The following is a 28,000-nucleotide window of genomic DNA, read 5'->3' as shown; positions in this document are numbered from 1 at the left end:
TCCAGCACCATCTGAGCCCTATGGAAGGGCTGTGGGAATTTTTGCTAGTAGATCTCCATAACTTTTCCACATAATTCCTGTTTCTAGTTTTACTTAAGCTGTTACCTTCCTATTTAGTCCTTGATCACAGGCCATTTCGGGTTGTATAATCGTTTTTAGACACTTTAGAAGTCAGAGGATACATATTCAATTGCTCATTTTGCCAACAGATAGAGCAACTACATTTTAATTTACCCTGAAAACTAATAAGCTATGGGGCAAAGCCTGCAAACCATGCACAAATGAGGATAAAAGAAACAAAGAACTACTGGTCCTAAAGTATGTCACAGTGTTAGCTAAGTGGGACAAATAAAAGGTCTCTCATATTCCCAGCAACTGCACGTCCCTGTGGGGTGGGGAAAAAGTAAATGAATAATTGAATCAAATTTAACTCAAGTTTGTCATCATTTCAATGTCCATCGAGACCATCCTGGTTTGGAAATGTATTCTTTTGAGTAAAGAAATTGTTACAGTTTTGCAGATCTTTGGTTAACCCAAAAATACCTCTTTTTGACCAACAATCCAAATACCCTTCAGTTTTCATGAAAAGTAAATGGTCTGTAAGAGGGGTTTGTTGTTCTTCATATATCAAGACTTACAGTTGGTAAACATTTACCAAAACAAAATATATCTGGAAGTAATGTAAACATGAGAAAGCAGGCTTTAAAAATAAATTCAAGCTTTTTATTCCCTTTGTTCTATAATTCCCCTTAGACTATTCAGAATAATGAGTTCCTATGGCTTCCTGCCAAACCCTTAAAAAACATCAAGATTTACCCTCATCAGGAAACTATGAAACAAAACCCACAGCACGCCATTGTTGGTCAGAAAAAAAAAATGTTTTTTATACAATAATAAAAATGGAGATAGCTTTGAAATTATCTTTTCTTTTTTTCAACTGATTTAAGGTCTGCCTATGTAAATGCACAGGAAACTTGGCTGGTCAGCCAACGCTTCTTAAATGTAGATTAATTATGAAGAAATAGAGTATTTCTGGGCTCCAATATTTTGTGTCCTGTACAGCACATTTTGTACAGCTTAGTTTTATGTTTTTCAGAGCTGGGCCTCCCCAGCGGGGGCCTGTCCCATTGCCCCCAGCCAGGAGGATGGGCAAGCTGGGAACAGCCCCAGCCCAGAGCATCAGGCTCTTCTGTGGGGACAGAAATGGGTCGAGGCCATGCAGGATGTCAGTCCATACATGGGGGACAGGATCAGGCCTGGGGAGGGGAATCACAGCCAGCCACAGCCCCAGGACATCAGCCCACAGGTTAGGATCAGGCCCAGAAAGGAGCTAGCATCAGGTGAAGCTGGCTGGAGAGAGCAATGCATCTGTAGTGTCTTCTGTCTGCTCTTCCTGTATCAACAACGTGTATCTGTAGAATGTTTTTGTCAGAAATATTATGTCATTGGCACTATCCTAAGTCACCATCTAAACCTGTCTTTTAAGCTTGATGTTTTCAAGATCACTGGCTTGGAGCGACTTTTTGAAGGACCGTCTCAGTCTGACTTGTATGTCATCCTGCAAAGGTATTCAAGGTGAGTTTTGTAAAAGGAGATGAAGGATTAGTTGGTGATTTTATGGTAGTTTTTCATCTGTTTTCTTACTAGTCCCTTACTAAGATTTCTTCCTCTGTACATGACTTCTACACAGCTGCATAATTGTATCAGTGGCTTGTTAGTTTTTGTTGTTGTTGTTTGGTTTTGGATGATACTACCTGTAAAACATGTCCCTCTATAACTAAAGCTTTTTTAAGTCCAGGCAAGACATTAAATTACATCCTATAAACTATGCTGATGTAATTAATAATAAGAAGAATTTCTTTCTCAAAGGCAGATAGATAATTTATAGTCTTGCTATTCCTACTTTAATTTGAGATAGAAGCACTTTTAGTCTGAAAACCTGGGTAAGCCTTTCCACTGATGCCCTTGCAGTAGGCTGGGAAGGATCTGCCGTTCTTGATACTACTCTCAAAATAAATAAATAAATAATAAGATAAAATCTAAGGCTTATTTAATGTGAACTAATGATATAATTTCATGAATGATTTTGGGTGGCTTATCTGTTTATAACATAAGTTTCTGCTTCCCAGCCCAGCTACCTAACTGCTTTTACATCTGAACTGCTTCTGGACTGTGCCAGCATGAACATTTGTGAAATCAAGCAGTAAATGAGATTGAACTGAGAAGACTAAAAAACAACCTGCTTTCCTTCCTTTTTGCTGATCCAGTTCACCAACATAATAAATGTGTCAGCATCGCACTGGGGATAGCACAGAGACGACCGCGTACAGAAACAGCTTAAATTGGCTTGTTCTGCCACCAAATGCATACCCATGTGATGACTTGCATTGCCCTTTAAACCCTGCTCGATGTCGCTTTGAAAACATTCTTGACACACCTACCAACTCCAAAACTGGAACTCTTCATCTGAGTGCGTTGTTTCATTACTCATCCTGTCAGGAATCTTTCATGTGTGTTGTGCCATGGCATTTGTCTCTGACAAATGGTTCAGTTTCGGGCATTATGGCATAATGGTTTCTTTAGGCTGTCTCACTAATCTGTTGTTTCCAGTGACATCTCTGAGAAGTAATTTTTATTTGCATGTTTTTAGATTTTTTTTATGTCTTTTTTTTTTTTACAGTGAAACTAATAATCTTTATATATAACTATGTTGCACTATTATTATTTTTTTTCTTTCCCAGGAGTTTGAGCTGTAACTTACATAAATCATCTCCCAAAACAATTTGCATGAAAGACATAATCCACAGACTATATTCAGAATTCATCACTCAGTTCACCAGTTATGTCCTGCTGACAAATGGCTTCTCAGAGCCAACCTATTAGGCCTTTTAATACAAAATGGAAAGCGTTGCAAAATAACTTTATAAAGAGATGTATTGTGCTGCATAAAGACGGCTTCAGATGCTATGAGATTCTTATCCAAGGACTCTCTGGAGTCACATCCTTTCTGTGCATTGTGTTTACTTAAAGGATGCGATAACACCGTCACTACGTTACACAAGGGTGTACAATAATAACAAGAGCTGGCTGGGAAGTGAAATTTTTATTCTACAGGAAATTCCAGCTTGTCAATATTTTGTTTCATCGAGTACTGCAACAAAACACGTTGGCTCTGCAGCCTTTCTGGCAAAAATGGAACAATCTATTTCTTTGCCTGCTGACATGCCTGGGGAGCCAAGAAACCAACTGAGCAGTCGGCGTATTGCCAAGGAGAGAGAGGGCCAGTCAGCTGAGCTAAAGTAAACAGCCCTCTTGGGTGGACTTCTGTCCAGCTGCCACAGCCATGTCATGGCTTTAGCTTCTCTCAAAAGCTGTGATGGAACCAGTACTATCCAACTTTTCCAGTGCCAATCTGTTCAATCAGAAAGTGCACAAACACCCTCCCAAAAACTGACTGCTGTCAGAAAGGAATGAAACTGTACTTCACTTTTGATTCCTTATGGACTTCTTCAGCTTTGTCTTGTGATCTATGCACCTGTTGTTTGTTTGCTTGTTTGTTTTCCCCACTAGTGTGAGTTTATGACATCAACAAATCTTTCCTTAGAGATCACAGATGATACTTGAGCCCAGAAGGGAGTTTTTAGGGTGTCCTTCATTGCTAGTTTTGTGACTATTGTTACTCAAATGTTGTTATGTGCCAGGAATACCTAATAATATCTGTTTGCATATGCCCACTATCCAGAAGGTACTGTTATGATAGACCATTAGATTGAAATCAACTCATGTCTGTTATCAAATATATGTCTCAATGTCTTCAGTCTATATTTATGGATGAATCTAAGTTACAATGAGCTTGTCAAAGTGCAGTCATGAGGCAAATACATCTGAACTAGGTAAAAGATTGTGATCTTTACACCATACTGTGTAATTGGTAATGTCAAGGTCAACACTAATACAGAGAGCCCTCTTCATTTTCTGAACCAGCAGTGCATAAGTGCTAAGTTTGCTGAAGACAGCCTTAGAAATTATTGCAGAATCCTGGAATTGTTGGAATTACCTTTCTGTTTCAATGTTTTTGGAAAAGGTATTGGAAAAGTTTGTTAACAAGTACATCTTTGCCTTCCTGCAGTTTAGGATTATAGTATCAGCATAGAAGTCATAAGCTGCTTTTTAAAATGTTTGTATCATCTCTGTTTGAGAATAAATCTCATCATTTTTAAAATCTGCAGATACTGTATACGCTGCAAGAAGGTTTCTACAAGAAATCTCTCAGTTATTGCCAACCACTTGCTGCATATATTTGCTCTTTAAAGCCAAGAGATGTCATATACCATCATTATTTCAGCTGTGGTAACACCAGGGGATAATGAATTCCCTCGTAAAAGTTTAGCGATAATTAAATTTTCTGCAACTTCATCTATTTAAGTAGTCTCTTACATTCCTGCTGTGAAATCAGAGGAACAACAGATGCTTTGCTGAGCTATATTTCAAATCTTGTTCCTTCTACTTGTAAATAAACCTGACTCTTATTTTTGTGTCCTCTCATTCAACTACAGTGGAGGTGCTACAGCATTCGTGGTGAATCCCATCCTGTTACCATCTGGTTTCCAAATTATTTTTATGGTGGTTGCTTTGCTTTTCATTGACCTTTGTCCTTTGTCTTTCCTATGCATGTCCCACTTTATTGCTGTTTTTACAGAGTATATGCTCAAACTGGAAATAATTTGTGTTGTGAGCCTTTTCCCACACTGAAGATAGTCTAATGTGCAGTTCATGGTGTATTTTCTTCTTCATTCCTGGTGGATTTGTTATGCAGTTTGCTGTGCACTGCTGCAACATATGTTAAAATGTGCTCTTTCTCTCAGATGGTACAATAACTTCAGCATAAGTTTAAGGTTTAAGTCAGTCTCAGTCAATATGTCCATTTGGATTACCCAATTTTATATTCCATGCACAAATAAGTGCTGCTGTGAATCATTTAAGTCTCTCTGATTCTTAACTTCCTCAATTGTACCACGTACTCAGAAATTGTTTCATTTCCTCCCTCATTTGATACATAAAAGAAGAAATGCTCTTTAAACATCAGTGCATTTAAATGCATTTTACTGTCTTCTCTGTCAAAATATTGAAGGGAAACTGACAAGTTCTCACACTGCTTGGTGACACCTTTTCAGCAATAACAGGAGTATCGGTAGCTTCTCAAAAAATCATTTTCACTTCTCTTAAAAAAAAAAAAAGAAACTAGGAGTGACAAGGAAGAAATCAGACAATCTAGGAGTGTCATGACTAGGAGTGTCAGACTAAGACAGACTAGGAGTGTCACGCTCCTGCATGTATGTGGTTGTATAAAAGCTCATCATGATGCAAAGAATCCCTAAATCTTTATGCCACAGAAAGGCAATTATTATCCCAACGGCTACCGTTGTGAAAATTGGCCACTGAAAGCTCTGGTCCAAGGACCTCTTTGCAAATCATGGTTTGGAGACCAAAAATCTCGGCCAGAATGAGACAAAGAATAGAAATGCCTGAAAGAAATACTGATAGTTGTTCCCTACTGTAGTAAGATTCCTGAATGACTGTTTCTGAGCTACGTTTACTGAATGCTATGTCATTTTCCCAATGAAGATTTCCCAGGAAAATTTCTGAGCTCAGAAATGCTACATTTACACAGCCTATTTAGAGTCAAATACATTTAATTTTTCAACTGTCACAGGAGCAGATCAGAGCAGAAATGTGGAATGTAAACAAGTAAGACTGAAATGTATTTCCAGAACAAATCTAGTTTACCTACAGAATTGGAGTGATGGTTACCGCATGTACTCCTGATATCTAAAAATAGCTTTGTCGTACACAGTAACTGTGGGCTAAAAACTGTAAGGAAGACAGGATCTGAAGTCTATTGTGCCAGCGATGCAATGGGCAGGGTAATGTTAAACTATGCCAAAGTAAATAGGAATGACTTTAAAATTTTCTGCATCTAGAGACATAAAGATAATGACCACAGTAATGTCTATAATATTCTGTCATTGAGTCAAGGTGCAGCTTGACAAAGAGCAAAGAAGCAGCTCCATGATTTTAGTTTGGCCAGGAAGACTGCAGGTGAATGGAACAAACTAGAATCTAAGAACAAGTCTCTGCATTTCTTTGTGGCTAAAATGTGATATGCAGAAAATAGAGTATCAGCTGCAGAGCAGCAAAAATATTCAGAAGCATTTTCAGTAGTTTCTCTTATTGCTCAGTTGACTGTGACAGTAAATTGAGTTTTCTGAGATTCAGAAATAGTGTAAAATTATACATCCTAGTAAGGCCATTTGTTGTTATATTGGACATTGTACTAATGATGTATTAGTCATTCTTTTAATTTAAAAAATATTTTCTAAAAAATGTTTTTCATTGGTTGAAAGGGGAATAAGCAATGATCTCTTTGGTCATTTGCAAGAAACTGTGTTAGGAATATTTGGAAATGTAAACAATAATAATCATAAAAGTATATTAAAATCAACTTGTTTGAACTTTAACAGTGTATCATCATTTTCATCTGATAAGACACTGTTCTATCTATAAGTGAATAGAAAATGAGAAATGGTATTTGCTTTCAAATGATTGCCCAGGCCACATGCTACATAATAAAACAGATGTGCTATAGATAAGTCATACTTTGATCCTGAAAGCTGTGTTGTAAAAAGCATTACATCATTTTTTTCCTTATCTGCAGAAAAGTTTCCAGAATTACCAGCAGCTTTTCCTTTCATTGGCTTTGAAGATGTGGAAATATTGAGGCTTGTCCCTGCAAGATGGTTATCAGGAAAGACTGCAGTCAGAAGGTTTCCTAATAATTTTCCTGCTACTAGAAGTGAAATAACGATTGACAAATTGCAATTTTGGGGGTTTTAGGGGCAATAAAGTTGTGGTACAGGAAATAAATTAGTGGCTGAAGCCTCTATAATACTCGTGTTTATTCCCCTTTATGCTAAAAAGTATACAGTAGTCATAAACAGAATTATGTGATCCTTCATGAGGATTGTATATTTGTATAATAAAGTCACTGAAAGGTAAGTTATAATAATGTACAGATGATGGATTCTGTAGTAATATAACATTTAAATGCATCATACTAAAGGAGGAAAAAAAAAAAAAAAAGAGAAGAAAAAAGAAATGGATTTCATTTCTCCTACAGGCCTAACTTTACCATTTTTATATCCAAAAGCAAAGTTACGTTAATCTAATTTAGTTACTTCATTGGCAAAATTATGTTGATTTTCCAGGGCTTTGAAAACATTTTTTGTTTCTGAAAATTGATTGATAAGAATAGCTTGTGTGAAGAATGCTGAGAACATCAAGGTTTGGGAAGAATCATTGCAGAGTTTGCACACATCCTTTGTCAGGAAATAGCCAAATGTTTTGTCTTTGGATCCTAATTCTCTCAGGCTCTGGCAAGGCAGGTTTGCCTGAAGATATACTTTCTCATCCTGCCTCCTTCGTCATTCACAGAAAGGAAACCCTTTGGAGCATTGCAGTTCCTCCTATTCTGGCTGGCTGATTTTCCTTATCACAGAAAATAGAGGATATTTAATGAGGTACAGCATTAGAACACACAAGTCCAGTCCTCGTAGTTGGTATGTGGTGCAGGAAGAGCCAAACCTGAGAAATGGAAAATGTGCCAGGATCCATTGTAGAGATTATAGCCTTGTTTGCTTGTTTGTTTGTTTTTAATTCAGGGCATTTATTTTGTCCCCTTGTACCTAAGATGTCCAAGGAAAGGATAATTTTCTACATAGCTGCACTTGAAAAGAGAGAAGAAACCTGATCTGTATTGATTGTGTTAAGGCTGAGTTTCTAGGCAAAATGAATGTCAGTTTTATAGCTGACAAGTTTTAAGATATCATTTAAAAATTCGAATTACAGTTATTTCTGTAACAGTGTTCTCTGTAGCAATCCTGAAGTGCTCTATGGCTCTTTGTAAAATATGTCTTGATTCATGATTCTATGATTCTATAATTAGAAAGAAAAACCTAATTTAAAATATTAATGTGCTGTGTGTACATAAAGACTGACATTTCTTGGACTACGTTCATTACATAAAAATCTCTCTGACATTCAGCTGAAGTGTGATCGTGCACACCTCTTTTTTCATTCAACAGTCTTTCACCATTCAAAATTAATGAGCAGTGAACCCAAGTCAAAAGTAAAATTCTGCGAAAGGGAAAAAAAAAATGAGGAGCACTGTTACAGAACTGATGTCCATCTATGCACATACTATTTTACCAAGGACAAAATATTCAGTCAATTTGATATAACAGATTTCCTTTGACATAGCTGACAAACAGCTGCACAAAGTATGCATGCAGTACTGTATCATACACATCATCTTGCCCCATCTCTCTTGAAGAACAGTCTTCTTTACAATTCAGAATGTTTCTGTAATTTTCTGAAATTTATGACCAAAAGAAGCTCATTTAGACTTGATCTCCTGTTAAATTTCCTATCACAGCAGAAATGGCATAATCTCCATGTCAGATCCAAGAACCCGGTCTATACACCAGTAATTAACAAAAGACATGTTAAATGAAGGTGCAGTAACTCCATTATCTGATTTAGGTCAAATATAGAAAGCATTTGTTTATAACTTCTGACATTTAATCATTTTTTTGAAGCATTACACTCTGAGACATAGGATTTCTACAAATGTTCTTGTTAGTAATATGGATCTGATCCCCTAACTAGTGGTTGTGTTGGTTTTTTGTTTGTTTATTTTGTTGTTGCTGTTTGTTTAAGTAAAAGCTTTGCACTTCTTCAAAAGCCAACCAGAATGAGGAATTTCTGATCTTTCACAAAATGGAAACAGAATTGTACCTGAAAGGCTGAACTTACGAAAAAAAGGAGAATGTTGTCAAATGCATTGGCAGCCACATAGGGCTGACTTTAGCTATGCTATACCATGTGCAAGGCTGAATAGTTCAGTATTTACAGTTCTTACACATGCATTAAAAAAAATAATAATAATAATAATAACAACTCACCTCTCACTTGAGATCACTGAGATAATTTTGCTAAGGTGGAGAAGATTTATCCAACGCGAAAATCGGATTGACCATTACCAGAATTCAGACACACCATGGAAAGGACCATGGCATCTTTAATGACCACAAATGGTTGTTTTTTTTTCTGCTTCTGTTTCACTGGGAGGAGGAAGGAAAGCTCCAGCAAAATGCTGGCTTGAAGTCTCTTCCCTGGACGCTGGTTACAACAGTAACTATCATCAGCAACTAATCAGGCAGCTACAGAATTAGCAACATCATTTCAAGCTATGCTTTTCACCTTTCTTTGGAGATGTCACATTCCCGTATGGAAACTGCTTAGCTCATGATTTTTTAATAGCACTTGTAAAGGACTGGGGCCTTCTTCCTCGCCTCTAATAGCAGCTCGGTGACATTCTGGAGAAGAAGGAGTTGTCAGTGTTTCTGCTGTAATTTGATTTAGCTCATTAACCCAGCAGATCCCTACCGTGTTGTTATGGTCATTGCCTGTTCTTGACCATGTTAGGGAGTTACACTAGTTGGCAAAGAGGCCTGACAGAAAACAGTGCTGGGGCTCAGAAAATAGCAGAGAGCAAGGCAGGGAACGGGCAAGATCCGTTGATGTGAAATCACAACCCAAAATGTCCACTCTTTAAATTTTGTTATGACGTAACTCATAGTATGTGTTGAAAAAGAGCAAGCAGCTTCGTGGTTTAAATGGAGTGCAAAACAGTGAGTAAAACAAGCTGTCTGCAGTGGGTTTTTCACTGTGATGTAGCTCTGTAGGCACTAGGTGGCCTACTTTTAAAGGAAATTACAAATCACCTCTAGTTCAGTAGGCAAGAGAAGATTAAAAAGTGCCATTTGCTCAAGTTATGTAAGTATTTTATAAATCACGTTATTCTGTGAAGAATTCAGGGAATATTAGTTGCTATTTATTGCAGTGCAGTGGAATCACAGAATATTGTACTCCATAAATATTTGAGGTGATTTATCAGATTGTTTAGACACAGGATCAAGTTAATAAATGAAAATATCTGTATGCAGGCTCTTGCTGTACCTTAGTTTAAATTTCTTTCACAGAGGATGAAGTTGAATTACTTCTAACTTGCTGCGACAGATGCAGAGTTACCACAACTCAGCTGAGGTCATTTCCTGTGACATAATCATAAGCATGAGCCATTGGAGACCATACTTACAACTCAACAAACAGCAATGACAGCAATTAAGGAAGAATTCTGTACACTAAAACAACATCATTTGTATTTTCAGAGGTGTATTTCCCCGTTCCCGGACTCCATCCAATAAAAAGTCTTCAACTCCTCTGTAAAAGGATACTCATATGCTTGAAGGAAGAGTCACCACCAATGTTGGTGTTAGACACCTTCAAAGCTACCGACAGGCAAAGGAGAAGGGAAGGTGGGAAATGCAGCTGCCCTGCAAAGTGTGGTGTTGCCAACTGTCTTTTTGCTCCAGTTTTATATTTGACTGTCAGAAAGGAAGCATGAGAGAAAAAGTAAAGATGTGATTCAAAAAGAGAAACTGCATTTTGGCTGAGGTACATGAATGTCTTCTGGGAAAGCCCACAGAATGGGTCTTGATAGGAGATGTAACTTGTGTACCTCTAAAAGAGAGTATCTTCTACTCTAGGGCAGTTAAAAAAAAAAAAAATCATCGCAAAGAAACAATTCACCTTTTTTTGTAGATGTCTTGAACCACTAAGTATATATATATATTTTTTTTCAGTGAATATCGAAAGCAGACCAAGCTGTGATATAACAGTAAAAGACTCTAACAAGAAGTTACAGTAGAATCATTATACATCCCTCATGTTCAAGGATGTTGTAGGTACCAGGATCACCTCATACTCAAGGCAAGGCTGCAGCAGCTTCTAGCATGTCATGGACCTTAACACTCTCATTTTTATCTGTTTAATATAGGAGGTGGGAACCTGACAGCAGCAACAAGTGAGTCTGGCAGCTGCAATAGGTACGTTAACAGCTTGGTGAAATGTCATGTAACAGCTTTCCAGGGGTGCTTCCTGGGGTTTCTCCCAGACAGACCTCTACCACCGACACAGAGATAGCTTAAGGGCCAAGTTGCTACAAGTCATGAAGCAAGTAGGTCTACTGAGGCTAGGTGTGCTCCTTAAATTAATGAGAAATATTTTCTCTTTCCACTTCCCCAGGAGTTAGTCTGGATATCAAAAACTAGGTACTAGATTAACAGATATAAAAGAATCACAAAGGTTGATGTTACAGATTTTTCTCCATTTAATCCATCAAGGGAAAAAATCTTTAATAATATTCTAGATTGACTGGCGACCTAAGAAAACACAGGACATTGAATCTTGTTTTCAAAATACATACATTTTGAGACAGAATTCATGTTGAGTAAATAAGACGACCTATTGTTTATCCTGCTGACAAATAATACGGGTTAATTTAACTTCTATTTAAAAGAATGTACTTCATCAAACCTTAACTGAGCTTAGTCAGCCATTAGCTATGGTTCTTATTGACTGAGAAATAAATGGTGATTGATTGTCCTGACATAATTAATGGTTATTGTATTTTTCAGGAATTTAGGCTCATTTGCCCAGGCTACTCTTTCTATAGTGTTTGGAAGATTTAATTAATATTCCTATCAATATTTTAAATAGGCTTAAGATTCTGGGAATTACACAGTAATCATTTTCATGGCTGAGTGGCCACAGGGAGATGCAATTATATTGAAAATGTAATACTGAAGACATTTGATTTGTAAAGCACTATTTACCTTCCTAATACAATTTAGGGAAGGTTTTGTACTAAAACTGTAAAACTTACACTGTTCATTTCTAGGTGCTGTGGTGGAGCAGGGCTGGCACAAGTATTGTCTACTCCATCTCCCCTTGTTTAGCTAATTCCTTTATAAATTCTTTAAGAAACATATTTGATTTTTATTCATATATAAACTTGTTTATTTTCTTCTGGTAAGTAAGAAAACAAATGACAGATTTGACTAACTGCCACCTGGAAAAACGTTTTCAGATTTCAACTGGATTTTATGAGGCAGTCAATGCTGTCTGATGCTCTTCTATCTCTTATGTCCAGTATTCCATACGTGCAAACATTTCCTTGGGTTTATGGCATTCTCCTCCAAACTTGAACTATGGATCAAATGTGGGTTTGACCCCAGAACTCACCTGCTCCTTTCAGTGTTTGTAAAAGCTGGGAAAGACTGGCTAGAAAGCATTACCTACTGAGCTCTTTTTGCAGATATTCTGAAGTCACTTGTGAACCTACTGTGCTTAAATTTGCAGCTTCCCCTAGTCCAAACAGTGTTTTGGAAACAGCTCCATGACATCTTCAACCACTTCCAAACTTCCTTCCTTCTTATTCATCTGAAAATATTAACCTAATGTTTCTGGTTGATTGACTGAATACATGCTTTTAGACAAACAGTTATCAGGGAAGTAAGTCATCAAGCATAAATTAGAAGGACGTACTCTGATACTGTGTGAGATTCACCAGCTGCTTGCAGGCTCCTGTGCAAAAACTTGCTGACTTGACCTCCAGAGAACTGAATGCTCCCACAGAGGGTCAAAGAAGCTGATCCCAGAAAATCACAGCAAAGCGAAGTTCCCTCAGCATGCGAGAAAACATGTTGTTTGTTACAATATTAGCAGGTTATTATTACCAGGGACAGTGTGTTAGGGATTCAGAGGTGTTAAATGTTTGATTTTTTATTAATGAACTGAGTTACTCAGAGGACAGCATGATTGCCAGGAGAATGTATATCTGCTGTCACACTGAAGTAGACAGTCAGCAGATAGATTTTTTTTGGAATGAAATTGAAGAAAGGAAATTGCACTTGGAAAACCTAAATTGGGAAATGACAGTAGGTACCTGAGAACAACTGAAAGCTTTGAGACATGGGAGAAGCAAATAACAGCTAAAGGTCAGAGTGGAGGCATGAGTTCAGAGGGGTAACTGCAGGCACAGCTCTGGGCTGCTGCCAGGAGAAAAAAAAAAAAAAAAAAAAAAGGGAAATGGAAAGTAAAGCCCCAGCAGAAATCCTGACGTTCCAGGATGTCCCATTTCATCACTGTGAAATCTGTGAGCCTCTCCCCCTATAAAAGTAAGATGAACTTCCGTGTAGATCCTCTTAGTTCTTATCTAAAAGAAGAGGACCTGGGTCAGCTGCTGCTCTCACTCATATGTTGTGCACTTGGCTGGGTCAGAAAATACTGCGTCTCCTTTATGTTCTCATGCCTAGCATACAAGTTTGATCCATGAAGTCTTCCTGCCATTAGATGACTGTGGGGTGAACAAGGCCATAGTTCTCTTGCCCTGGATTATTTTATTTCCTAAACATGTGCTTATAAATATGATCTGAACTGCAATTATGTAATTCAAAACCAACATGTAGTAACTCCAAAGGAAACAGTACGACTCAACCAGACAGTTTGGGCTAACACCATACTCCTACCTCTGTTTCCAGGACAAGGGCAGATTTTAATCTAAACACAGACTTCCAGTGGCTTGAATGGCATCATCTTAAAATAGCTTTCTTTTCCACTTTTTACCACATGCATCTATGTGCATGACTAACAGACTAACGTGAAGTGAGGGAGCTGTTGATGATAGCTGCTGAGTTTTACTTTTCCTTCTGTAGCCTGTCACTCCATGCCCACTAAAACTCTTCAAAAAGAATCATAGAATCACTTAGGTTGGAAAAGACCCTTAAGATCATCAAAGCCAACCACCACCTTACACGATGAAGTCCACTGCTGAACCATGTCCCTAAGCACCACGTCCATACACCTCTTAAATACATTGAGGGGTGGCAACACCACCACTTCCCTGGGCAGGCTGTTCCACTGCCTAACCACTCTTCCAATGAAGAAATATTTCATAATGTCCGATCTAAACCTCCACTGGCACAACTTGAGACCATCTCCTCATGTTCTATCATGTGTTACCTGAGAAAAGAGATCAACACCTTCCTCACTGCAAACTTTTTCAGGTAGTTGTAGAGAGTGATGATGTCTCCCCTCAGCCTCCTGTCCTCCAGACTAAACAACCTCAGTTCCCTCAGCCGCTCCTCATAAGTCTCAATTTCTGGTCCCTTCACCAGCTTTATTGCACTTGTCTGCACACACCTGAACAGTTCGATATTCTTCTTGTAGGGAGGGGCCCAAATATGAACACAATATTTGAGGTGCAGTCTCATCAGTGCTGCACACAAAGGGACAATCACTTCCCTAGTCGATTTCTGATGCAGACCAGGATATCTTTGGTCTTCTTGGCCACCTGGGCATACTGAGGGCTCATGTTAAACCAGTTGTTGACCAGCAGTCCCAAGTCCTTTTTTGCTGGGCAGCTTCCCAGATGCACTTCCCCAAGCCACTGCATTGGGTAGTTGACCCACACGCAGCACCTGACATTTAGCCTTGCTGAATGCCATACAAGTGGATGCGGCCCATTGATCTAACCCATTCAGATTCCTCTGCAGAGCTCTACTACTCGCAAGCAGATCGACAGTCACAGCTAACTCGGTGTCACCTGCAAACCTACTGAGGGTGCGCTCGATCCCCTCATCCAGATCATTGATAAAGATACTGAAGAGAAGTGGCCCCAGTACTGAGCCCTGGGGGACTAGTGACCGGCCTCCAGCTGGATCTAACTCCATTCACCACGACTCTTTGGGCGCAGCCATCCAGCCAGTTTTTACTCAGTGAACAGTGCATCCAAGCCATTAGCAGCCAGTTTCTCCAGGTGAATGCTGTGGCAAACAGTATCAAATCCTTTGCTAAAATCCAAGTAAACAACGCCCACAGCCTTTCCATCATCTACTAAGCATGACATCTTATCGCAGAAGGGGATCAGGTTAGTCAGGCAGGACCTGCCTTTGATAAACCCATGCTGACTGGGCTTGATCACCTGGTTGCCCTGTATGTGCTGTGTGCTGGCAGTCAAGATGATCTGCTTCATGATATTCCCTGGCATCAAGGGAATCTCTATTTGATTTCACGTTTTAGACATGACATCTATATGGCCCTTTTTGATAAATTTTCCAGGCAAGAATTCTATTAGATTTGCTTCTAGGAGTTTCATGCCTTCAGGAGTTCTGATTTAAACTCTGACATGTCTATCACCTCTTGTTTTCAGAGGTGATAGACATGTCAGATAAATTCTGTCATGGGGGTTAAAAGCCCAATTTCAAAGGATTTATCATCAGGTATTCAGTGTCATTGGCATTAACAAATTGATTATACACAAGTACTAAAATATACATTGTGGTAGGAAGTTCATCCGTTTAACCAGAATCTTTTTAATGTAATTAAAAACTTCCTTAAGTACATATCCCAAGTTAAAGTTTATAACAAAACCACTTTTTCAACACTTTGAATTCTTAGTCACATAAATCTAACATACAGACACGATGAACTACATGAAACCTATTTGTGTTGTATCTTATTGCCAGAAGCAATTCTAGAGAATTCATGGTGTCAATGCACCATCATGTTCAGTCTCCTCATACACTGCAGAGCCACCCCAGAAGCATCCCCTACTTTAGCTCATTGGCTATTTTTCCTAATACAGCCTGTCATTTATTCCATGGCTGTGATTATCACAACCAACCATTTAGGATTTATTAAAGAAATGGAATACGCACAAAACACCCCTAAAATTAAAGTACAAGCTTTGATCCTACAAGATTTATAAGCACCTGGAGTTCACTGTTTGCTAAAACCACCAGCTCTGACCTTTAAACAATACAGGTTATCCATAAAAATGCCTCTCACATATACACTCACATCAGGACAACAGGAACCTGGCTCCCTAATCAACTGGCTTGAGCTCACGTACACTGTACTTTGTCTTCTGCATATGCCATTGATCGTAGTTACTTTCACATCACGTCTTGTGTTAAGCGCTAGCCTAGTAGCTCACTGACCCACAACACAGCAGATGATCGTTGCCTGCAGAATTGCCCTCTGTCTTCAGCTCTTGGCATGGAATCAGCTCCAGTGACTGTTTACCTGGGTTGGAGTTATAGAGGTTCAGCATATACTACCAGGAAAAAATGTGTTTGTTTTACTGCCACTGACCTCGGAGAAATGTATATTATGTTTTAACAACTGTTGTTACTATGGATGCAAGTGTAAATCTATTTTTACAGTTAATACGCTGTATGCCGGCAAGACCTAGCGGAAGATCCCTGCAAATGTAAACACCTACATGCACAGTGACCTACTTACTAGTTACATGGGGACTCGCACGTAGCCATATAAAGGATTTTCAAAAGCTGCATTCAAAGCCTGCAATTTAAAACAATTTTAGTGCAACGTTTGGCAGACTGAATAGAAATGATGCTTGATAGTCATTCATCCACATTTTATTTAGCTTTAACATACAGAGTTTTCTTTTAAATTACAAAGGCTTACAGCGTGCCAAGAACTTAATATTGTATTGATTTCAATGGGGAATTTTGTTTTAGATTTGATGACATTGCTACCAGCCCACATTTTGAGTGGATAACATCTAAAATTCAGTGTAATGGTGTTGAAGGATCTCCATCAATTTCCAGACACAGAAAGAATTCAAGGACTTACATACATCGAATGTATTCTGTTTATTTGAGAAGGAAGATCTCATATGAGCGCCCATTATACAAGGCATCTCTTATCATGTACAATAAAATCAACCATTGCTTCCAGCAGAATACAAAAATACACATCTCAGTGACTTCCATACAATAATAAATATGTAATCATGCATTCAACAATAAAAAGGCACGGAAAACTGGTCACTTAGTAGTCATAAAAATTACTAACTATATTAACAAAGCCACCCAAATTATCTGTACAAGGAAATGTAACAATATATTCCAAAGGTGAAAACACATAAAACATCTTTAAAATAGTATATGCAATAAATACCTCAATTGTTTTAATATATTAAAAATAAAACTGTGCCATTGTAAACAGTATGTAAACAAACAAAATTCACTGTTCCTTACCATTATTACAAGTAAATAAAGCCAAAAGTTACACCCCTGCTCTGTTAGATATACTTCATTGGCAAGTTTTGTCAGGCAGTTTAAAGTTTTACTCTTTTCTGCAGCAAACAGAGCCCACTATGTGTGTAATTGTAAGTACAATAGCAATTGCTAAGCTTCAAAACTGACTACCCAGAATGTAGTAGGTCATTAAATAGTCAGAACAGAAACCAGAAAAAGCAATTATTTTTTTTTTTTGCAGTGTTACGGACAAATTAATTTATTTATACTACATACAACAGTGTCAGTAAAACTTAGCCACTCGTAGACCACCACTCATCTATAGGTCTCGGGGGCTGTTCAGGCTGGTAAGCATCCTTCCTGCCTCAGGCAGAGCCAGCAAGGCATACCGAGGGTAACCAACTTGCCCCCAGTCCTATCAACCTAGCATCAGGAAACCAAAAGCAGAACCCTGACCTCCAGCCCCTGCCTCCTCATTTCCTCTGATATCCTGTACTCGTCATGGCCTTTCAGACAAATAACGTCGAGTCCTGAACCCCATTCCTGATTACAATTACAGAAAGACAACACACATGCAAAAGGAAAGCTATCTGCTCACTTGGGCACCCACCTGCTCCCACTAATAACCATGGAGACTGACCACAGAGGGAGCGCAATGGGAGCTTTTATCCCAAATCTGCAGTCAGATCCCCATTACCAGACCAGCGAGCCCAGGCAGAGCCCTGTGTATCCTTCGTAAGCCACTGCTGATCATTCTTTTGAGGTTTCTATAGCCAACAGAGACAAAATCCTGGAAAGTTCAACCAGCGTGCATACTTCCTTCCTTATTAGCAAGGGGAAGAGTGTGAATCGGAATATTATCCTTTCTTAAACAAAGTTACAGCAAAAGAAGCCTAGGGGTGGGCATTCTGTACAGATGTCTTCAGAGAGAGCCTCACAGGGGAATAAGGCTGGCTCCCTACTTCTTCAGCTTCTGATAACATTTGGTAACGTTGCTGATAACTACCTCATTTTCCAAGTCCTACTGTATCCCCAGAATGGCTACCTACAATGAATGCAAACTTACCTGTTCCAGACACATATATTTCAAAGTGCACAATAGCTCTTGTTTGAAAACAAAATTTTTAGCCTCAGATGAAAAAAAAAGTAATAATAATTTGTATTTATTAGGCTGTTACACAGCCTTCTGTCTCTTTACAGGAAGAATATACTTGGAGCATACAGAATTAAAAGATACCCTGGAAGGGGATTTAGGAAGCACTGCATTACAGTATTTTTCCTCCCTGGTGCTAGAAGAACTGATCCTTCTGTCTCTTAATAAGTGCTTTCTTTAATGTCAAGCAGTTGTCTAACTTACCCTACCACTTAGTATTTGCATAATTGTATTCACTCATGAAATATTAAAAGAATAATTCTACAGACTGGCTCTGAAGATACCTCCATGTCTTGATTAGAAGTTTAAAACACTATATAATATACAGTTGGGTTGTTTTTTTGTTTGTTTAGATAAGGTACTTTTGGACAAGGTTCTTTATGTTTCATTCCAGATCAGCAGAGCCAGGTGAACTGTATAAATAATTCTTCACCTTCACTTACTACACTGCATGCCATCTTTGTGGAGAAAGATATGAAAAATGACCTATTTTAGAAGATTCTATATTAAATCTTACAAAAGTTATTTTAGAAGCTATTTTCTTAGACATATTCAAGGACCAGAACAATGAAAAAGTCTGTACATTCAATGAGGCATGTATTCCCACCTGTGTTGTATTTTGCAGGTTCTGTAAAAAAAATCCAAATAGCAACTGCAGATTTCACATTGGGAAAAATAAATACATTTCAATCATTCAAAAAAAAAAAAATCACAGTAGGAAAATAGCCAGTAAACAATAGATTCAGAGGGGTTTAATCTTGGCCCCAGTGAGATCAATAGGAGTTTTGCCAAGGATTTCAACAAAGCCAAAATTTCACCCAGAATCTTGTACAATTCTTTAGCTGACAACAATCAAACATCCTGCCACTCCATTGTATAAGTTAAATATTAATAAGCATCTGTAAACATCCTGCAATTCATCTGATATAAAAATATTATAATAAAAACAATGCAGCATCTCAAGCATTGTATATATTTAAGTTTTTTGGCTCTACACATAAGTTGGCGTCATTATACTGGGCAAAACCAGGGTATATATATACATATATATGTACAGGTGTGCGTGCACACGCTACCAACTAGATACTGCATATATACACACATGCACACGCAAATACTGGCAAGAGAACAACATTCATAGGTATGGCATTCAGAAGTCTACCAATGATCAGTCTGATGATGACTTTCATGAGAAGAACAATTTCTACCTATCCAAATCTCTTGTAGGCTTACACGTCAATGCTAAAACTAAAATACATGAGCAATCTCGAAGGGGGACTAAAGTGCTGTTTGAAGCCAAGCACACGTGTAAGTGCCAACAGTCTGTGGCCTTAGTCTGCATATTTGCAAAGACAACGAATTTCCCTGTGGGGTAAGCAGGACCAAGGGGAAATGAACAGCAGAAGCTACTGAGCACACAGGTTGGACAAGATGACCTCCACAGCTCCTTTACAACCTAAACTATCCTTTGATTTTGTGATTTTTATTTTTTTTTCCACCTGACTAGAACAGTACAAACTACGTTATGTATTTTCATCTTCTAATCGATGAAAGTAGAAAAAAAAAGCGGAAAAGCAGAAATTGCTTATTTCAGCTTTTTGCTTCAGAATATATTCAGACCCAAACATATGAGCTATGTAGAAAACTATAGTGTCACATCTCTGAATGGGATGCATCCAGCAACATTTACATGTGTACTTTACGCATTTACTCAAGCAAATAAGTGAATGTTATTGCAGAACTAATGGCTGCACTTGGCTGGAATACTACTTTAAGAGACAAGCCTGGCTAATAAGAGAAACCTCATGTTGTGCTAGGATCCTCTCAGTACCTCTGGAATACCCTTAGAAGAAATTAGCTTTTTGAAAATGCCAGAACATCCACAGCAATTCCATAGCACTCAGATTTAAAGATAACCTACTCTGGACATCCTATGGAAACTTTCTACCCTTCCCAAATGAAGAATACCAATGAATGTATTCTGAAAAAATAACTGTCAGTGGAGAGAGAGAAAGCAAGTGCTTACTTATACTCTGAATTTTACTGGTATTTAAGACACTATATGTTTATCCTTTGGATTTTACTGGTATGTAAGACACTATTTGTTTATTAAGATAGTTGATATGCATGTGAGTTATGGTACAACATAAAGAATATTGAAATACCTACTTCAATAGAGAGAGATGGCATCTTGTGAGAGGACAGTGCCACTGGAAACCTTCTGGGAGAGTGTTTCCACATCTATGTACTCATCATAAACATTCACAAATCATCTGAGAAGAAGCTCTGATATCTTAAAAATCTCACTAAGACCCCCCCATGTCATATCTTGTCAGCACGTGTATTATCCCTCACAGAAGAAACAAAACCAAGCAGCTTCTAAGAGTTTTCCTCAACCTCTATATTCACATAATAATTGACCACAGCTGCAATAAGAAGCAGTCCCATGCCAAGCTTACTGCAACTAATGCAGGGAGGGAGAAAAACATAGTATTACCTATAACCCTTTCCCTGTTAAAGTCATTATCAGGTTATTAATAACTAAAAAGTTTCCAATCTAATTATTCTAGTTGACTAAAAGTAGGATTTACAATGCTAATTCCCTTCAAATGTTCATAGTTGGGAATTGGAGCATTGTGGAGGTCTTTATTTGGTAAAAAATAAATAAAATGGCTTTAAGCTTTGTACCATATTTTACTTTCAGTTTCTTTTCAATCCTATCACTAATCTTTCAGTCATACTACAGTATTTTTCCAAAGTATTTGTTCTGTAGAATTATCAGTTGCATACCTGTCCTACTAATAGCTATCGTAAGTTTTAGTAGTTTCAAAAATCTGACAGAGTTGATGAAGTTACCCAAGCACTTCTCTTTCAAAGGGCATTCAAGTAGATAGTGTTAATTGTTAGCGCGATGGCAAACCAAATCACGCTTTCAGCAGAGATTGCAGGAGTACAACCTGGAGGATTTTAGCTCACTATGGCTATAGGAGACTTAGAGGCCTGAAGCCTTGGTCAGTCTAGGAGACGTCCTGGAGCATCCTGCAGATCTTTCCTAGCCTGCCTGTCCAGCTATTCTGAATGGAAAGTGGGGGAGACGTGTGAGGGTCTCATCTTGCCAAGCAGCCGGGAAGTTATCCAGGCACAGGAGCTGGGAAGCAGTGCGGGAACATGAGTACAGACACGACCTGTGTTAAACACAAATTACACACCGGCTTCTTCTGCCCTTGCTAATATAAGCAAAAGGTTACATGAACATGAACTCAAAATCCCACCCAAACGCTTACATAAAAAGTGTGTGTCAACTGGGAAACAATGTCTTCAACTATTTGAATGAGATTTTTATCGTTCTACCATGTAAATATATGAATTTTCCCTTGGCTGCTCTGAAGGTGGTAGCTCTTTAAGCACTGCAGCTAAATTCATTACAGTTTGTCCAGGGATACCCCCAGGTCGGTAATTGCCAGCATTTTGCTAGTTTGCTAAAGTGTTAACAGTGCTAATATATATATACATACATACATATATATATATATATACACACACACTTTTACAGATAATGAAAGGATCACGTTTTGAGTTTAGTTCTACATATTTAAAGAAAAATTCAAATGAATTTTTTTGATTATAAAATTGCGGGCAATCAATTTAAGCCTACAAAAGTTACTGTGAATGGTGGTATTAGCTCCAACTGGCAGCAGGAATACTCCTGGAACAATCCAGATGGTTTCCAAATGGAATACAATTTCTGAGAAACAGACTGGGCTTCTGTATGGCAGAAATGAGCATTTCAAGTACATAAGCTAACCATTAACAGAGCTATTAAACCTAATGCAACAGTAGTAGAAAAGAACTAGAAAATTTTTTTTTCTTTTTGTAGAAAAGATCAAGTTCCACACTATGCTCTATATATAAATACATGAATTTATACAACCAGTAAAGATCTTCTATTGATAATTACCACATGATGCTTTATCAATCCTACTGACACTATCATTCAGCTCTGAAGAGGCAGCAGACAGATTTATAGTCCTGTCCAAACTCCTCAGCTTCCTTGCGTCATCAAAAACTCCTCCTTTTACCTAAGACAGCAATACAGTCATTTACAGTTCCTGCAAACATCAAATCTTTGCAGTTAGCATAAGCAGCATCAAACCTTGATGATATGAAAATCATACCACAAAACATACAATCTATGAAAACAATCAAAAAATGGGAGAGCCCATGGTATAAATGCAACACTCAGGACATGGCAGTTGAGAGGTATGTTGGGGTGAAAAAATAAAAACAAAATTAATACAGTTTTCTGGGGCTCTCAGTGACAAGATGATTTCCTGGTTGTACACTAAATATATTGCTCCAGCTCAGTTATCCTTAACAACATACATTGCTTGCAACTTTCACAAATACACTTTACACTGCTAATTATTAGTTACCAGAACTCTCAAACTTGTATTCAAGAACTTAATACTCAGGGGCACAGATAGAGCAATGGAGAAAAAGCAGCAAACATTAGTAATGCAATCATTAATAGCAAGCATCAAGCAAAACGGAATCACTGTGGGTTTTGTTGTTGTTGTTTTTCTTGTATGTCCTTTGTGAAATTATCTATATATAATATGTAGTTTTAAATTTATTTTAAAAGTAACACTGCTATACTTCCTCTCCTAGTTGGTTTAAATATTACTTTTCCATTACATGTGAAGGTTTCCTGTCTAGATGCAATGAAAAATGCTGATTATTTTAGCCTTGCAACAAGATCTGTGCATTATCAGGGCATAATGAAATTTTCATTAAGTGAATGAGCATCACTGAGTTCAACTAAAAAGTAAAAACTGTCAGATTTTGTATTTCTCTACAAAAAAAAAAAAAAAGGAATATATGAAATAGGACATTATAAAAAATAAAATAAAATAAAATAAATAAATTCCTCTTACTTTAATTACTGTTACAAACATTACAGCCTGAATTTCCTTGGGCAGGGATGGAGATAGAAAGATGTTTTCTATTTATTATTTATAGGGCCAAGGATATTTACTCCAGTCCCAAAGTAAGAAATACTGGATTAAAATTGTCTGGGAAGGTTTTTGATCACATGCTTTATCTTTTACTGTTCTTCCAGAGGTTTAAAATATTTTTCTTTGAAAGAAAGAGGTGTTTAGGAGAAGAAATAAAACATACTGAAATGAGAAATACACAAAAACGTATCATAAAGAAAATTTGCAGTCGCCATCATAGTAAAAAAATCATTTTTGAACAAGTTTTTTTCTTTGAAGTATTGTAAAAAATAAATAAATAAAACCATGAGCTTGCCTGACTTCATTCAGTTTCTAAAAAGATAAAAAGAAGGCGTTACGTATTACCAAGGCAATACATGCATCACCCAAATCAGAGGCTGCTATAACAATTGAACACAAAAAGCCGGAAAAAAAATCTACTTGAAAATGACAAAACATAAACACGTGCTAAGAGATCTACTGTCATTTAAAAACCTTCTCTTCCACTTTCTGAAGCACAGCACATTAATCTACATGAATACCATCCGCTTCAAAAAATGTTGATTGCTTGGCATTGCCTTCACAGATTTTAAGGTATGCTGACTGACCACAGAGGTTAAGTATATCGGACTATTGGGAAAAGAAAAATTAATCCAGTAAACACTATACAGTGTTTTTTGTCTTCATGAATCTAGCATGTTGAAGCAGGCTCCACAAAAGCTACTGGGATTAACTAGTTTTCTAGAAAATTAACTACTTCTAGGGAATTGGCTTATCTTATTTGTAATGAAATATTAGGAAGTATGCTTTAAAGCCCTTTAAACATTGGGATTAAATTATAAAGAATTCTGTTTGCTAACATACAATCTATGTATGTCTTTCAGTTCTAGGAGCTGAGATTTTGACAGTGCTAAGGAAAAAAACAATACTTGGAAATCTGCAATAATCATGAGATAGTTAACACTGTGTTCAAAAATCTTTCCTTAGAAAAGCCACGTCACATAAGACAGTTATAACCCATGACCTCAGTAGCAAAATCCCATAAAATATTTTGAGTCTCCTTATCAAATGCATTTGGAATTGATATTCAAAACTATTCTAAGGCATAGAGCTGCATAAAACGTGCTCTCCTGGGCATACAGATCATGCTATTAAATATAGCATAACTGATACTTAAAATACTTTTTCTATTTGCACGTTTTAAAAAAAAACCTTTGCTTTAGGACAATCAAAGTTGAATTCTTTGGTGGTCACTTAAAAAAATGGAACTTTGCAAAGACAAGTTGTCCTATACTGAGGTAATCTAAGAGTGTCATAAGAAAATCGCATTACAAAACAACACTTGGTCATTCTCCCTGCCTAAAAGCACCTCTGATTTTTTAATATACTCATTTTGGCCTCTATAGCCATCATCATGTTGCCTTAAGATATCCTGCTCTATAGCCCATCTTACCACATTGCATATAGCAAGACTGAAAGTTGTGGAGAGGGTGAATCCTACAATCAGGAAAGCAAAGAAGGTTCTTTTATGAATTACATCCTTGACTTCACCAGGAATACTAACTACATCGTCTACCATAACATCGACATATTAGAATGCTGCTGCACATTAAAACATATCACAGCTTACAGAGAAAGAAAAAAAAAAAAAAGAGAAGAGGAAATACAACTTGTGAAGACTTGACAGATGCCATCTGAACATCATTAAAGGGGTCAACGTCAAGTACATTAAAAAATATATCTTTCCGTTGTTTGCATAACTTTCCATTGTTTACATATGCTTTTAATACAACAGCATGAAAATAATGTCACTTGACAAGCAGCTTTTGTGTTGTTTTTTACTGAAAACCTAATGGAACATAGCCCTTTACTTTTGTTTGTTGACCAGAACAATCGATTATGTCCACAAAGCTCCCAGAGTGGTGCTGGTTTAACCTACAGCAGCAAGAGCACATACTACTCCAACTGGATATAAACGAAGACTGTTTTACTGCTTTTTAACATCGCTTGTGATAAAACAATGAAGGGAACACATCTGATTTTCCAAGGGATGATTCCCATCATCCTCATGAGAAAAGGATGACAAAACCAGGATGTGGTACGTGACGTTGTCCCCTTTAAATGGGGAAAAGCTTTTGACCAAGCAAATGAAACCTTACTCTATTGTCTACTAGGAAAACAGAAATACATATTAGCATACTCCTTAACCTGTAAGAATCAACAGAGATATTTGATAAAGCATAAGTCAAGTGTTCCTCTGGTGGGAATGCCACGTTGATCAGAACAGCAAGGAGACAAAGGTTCTGGGCGAGTTCTCTGGCCTGTGATGCAATTATCATCTCATCTCAAACATTTAAGTAGGTTTTTTTGTGTCTTAACCCCTAGATATATTTCATATTTATATAAAATATAAAGCACATTATTTTTCTACTGGATTAATACTTTGTGAGAAATTAACCAGGAAATTCAATTATGAAGCTATGTTTTGTTTAAGTAAACTGTAAATAACCTTATAAACTCTAGTCTAATGCAATTACTAAACAAAGATGTTTTTCATTTTTTAACCTGTTTACACTCATAGATTATTGGCTTGCATGTGATTCATCTTTGCATGCATAGTGTAAAACTTTAGAGTTTTTAAATTTTTTTATGATCTACTGATGTAGGAGTGCTGACAAGAAACAAATTGATGCCTCTGTAAAGAAATGCATACATAGAAATTTTTAAATTAATAGTAAATTAGTAATGAGTAAAAGCTTTTACCCCACAAAAATCAAATCAGATGCTACATTTTAACACTTTTCTTACTTATGATAAATACTTTAAATTTTCCCATAAAAATTTTCATTAATCTTTCAACCTGCTTTTAGAACAATAGAATAAATAAAACCATTAGTTCCTACAAGTTCAAATAAGCTACAGATGTTTAAGATAACTGAATAACTATATTAAATGCACCATGAGAAAATTCTTTATAATTTTCCATGCAGGAAGCCAATTGATATTTTTGTGAGGTACCGGTCTTTCAAAAATACTCATAAGTTAGTTACCTGATACACCTTCTGTACATGGTATATTTAAAAATCTAACTGTACAGTGTTTCAATCATATATAATGCATATAATTTGCTGAATATGGCACAAATGCTAAGTTTCCACACCCACACATCCTTTGCCATAGAACACATTTAGGAATAACACAACACTGAAGAATAGAAAAGTGCCTGAAACCAAAAAAAGGACACTCAAGTAGTAATAAATTAAATCTCATTCAAACCGATATAAAAGTTGTTCAAGTGTTTAAAGTATCAGAAGTGTCATGCAACGGAACGACAGACAATTCAGGCAGGCACACCATGCATTACAGTTTGCATTCATGGTATAACAAGGTATCTTTCCCCGTCCTGCGTGGCCCGTGAGTGCGAGGTACCTGAGGCATTGCTAGACTCGCGTGTTGAACCTCGAAAGCGGCCACCTCTCAGTCTCCTGCACGGGAGGTTTTATGGAAGCCATGCCTGGAAAGGACTACCAGACAACCTCATGCTGTACGGTGGCATCTTGCTGCGTCGTAAAGAGAGGCATACTGAGCTGCATGTAAGCAAAGCGATCATTTCTCGATTATATTTTCCAGTCAGTGCAGTTCACCGTCAACCAACTGATTTACCAAAATGTGCTTATCTGAACTGGCCAAGTTTGAACACCAAGAAAATGCCTTCATGGAACGTATAACCTTTTCCTTTTTTTTTTCTTTTTTTTTTTTTTTTGGCACAAATCCTTTTTTGCTCTTGCAACAAGCTGTTCACCATACAATCATTCAGAGACACTAGCCTGTACAAATACACCAGTGCTTATTCTTCCATACAGTATACAAAGACAGCTAAGTGCCTGCAACAGCTCTGCTTCTCCAGCAACTATCCCTCTCTCTCTCAGGAGAGTACCAGCATAATTACACGTCAGACAAAGGGGTGTTCTTGCCGAGCTCTTTAATTCCCTGGAGAATTCGCTTCATATGACCCACTTTCGTTATCCCCAGGTCCTACAGAAATTAAGAAAAAAAGAAAAAAAAAAAGAGAGAGAGAAAAAAAAAAGAAAAAGAAGAAAGTTTATTTACAAAAATGAAAAAAAGGCAACAGTTATGATCTAGCCATGCAACAGATGTCTAGAAATGTGCTAACTGCAAACAACATTAACTGGAAAAGATTCTATGGCACTAGCAAGTGTTGCTTAACAAAAACAATCCAATAACAACAAATGCTTAGAGCATACAATGAATGCCTCTCTGTCTGGCAGATGGAAAAATACTTACCTGCAACAATCATAACCCAAAACACTGCAATATCTTTCAAAAACATATTTTGCTTGACTTCTAAGTACAAATCCTTTCACAGTTTCTGGAGAAAAAGAACAATCTCCCCCTCCTCTCTAATACAGCAATCAAATGCTCAGTAGGATGTGATGGATTAGAGCTTCTGTGCAGCAACATCACTTGATCTGTGGCCCTATGATGCCTGTCTTAATCAACAAGCACACACATCCCCAGTTTCTCAAGGGAAAGTGGAAATAACATCTACAGGCATGTAGGACAACTTCCCTTTAGAGAGCAATAGAAAACGTAAGCATTTGTTTTTCACTCTAAAAAGGTTCAGTCTCCTAATGTGGATATCCATGATGACTAGAGAGCTGGGAGAAATATTCTCAGAGAGATGACAGTCACATCCCAAAGGAAAATATAAAAAGCAGAAATGCAAATCTCTTTGTAGCCACCACTGAAGCAATCCTATCAGTTGAAATATTTCTAATACTTTTTTTTTTTTGGACCCAGCTCTG

General features: G+C 37.4%; 1 protein-coding gene across 1 annotated transcript in view; it reads right to left on the bottom strand.

The window, feature by feature from the left end:
• Positions 1-16,381: 16,381 nt before the first annotated feature.
• DGKH (diacylglycerol kinase eta) overlaps positions 16,382-28,000 on the bottom strand; it is a 172,615-nt gene continuing 160,996 nt past the window's right edge. Inside the window, 1 exon segment of the mRNA XM_083811028.1 lies at positions 16,382-27,209. Coding sequence (XP_083667154.1) covers positions 27,120-27,209 — 90 coding nt within the window. The 3' untranslated portion in view covers positions 16,382-27,119.

The sequence above is a fragment of the Anser anser genome, assembly GCF_964211835.1.
Source record: "Anser anser genome assembly, chromosome: 1".
Classification (NCBI taxonomy): domain Eukaryota; kingdom Metazoa; phylum Chordata; class Aves; order Anseriformes; family Anatidae; genus Anser; species Anser anser.
This window is presented reverse-complemented; position numbering and strand designations above follow the sequence as displayed.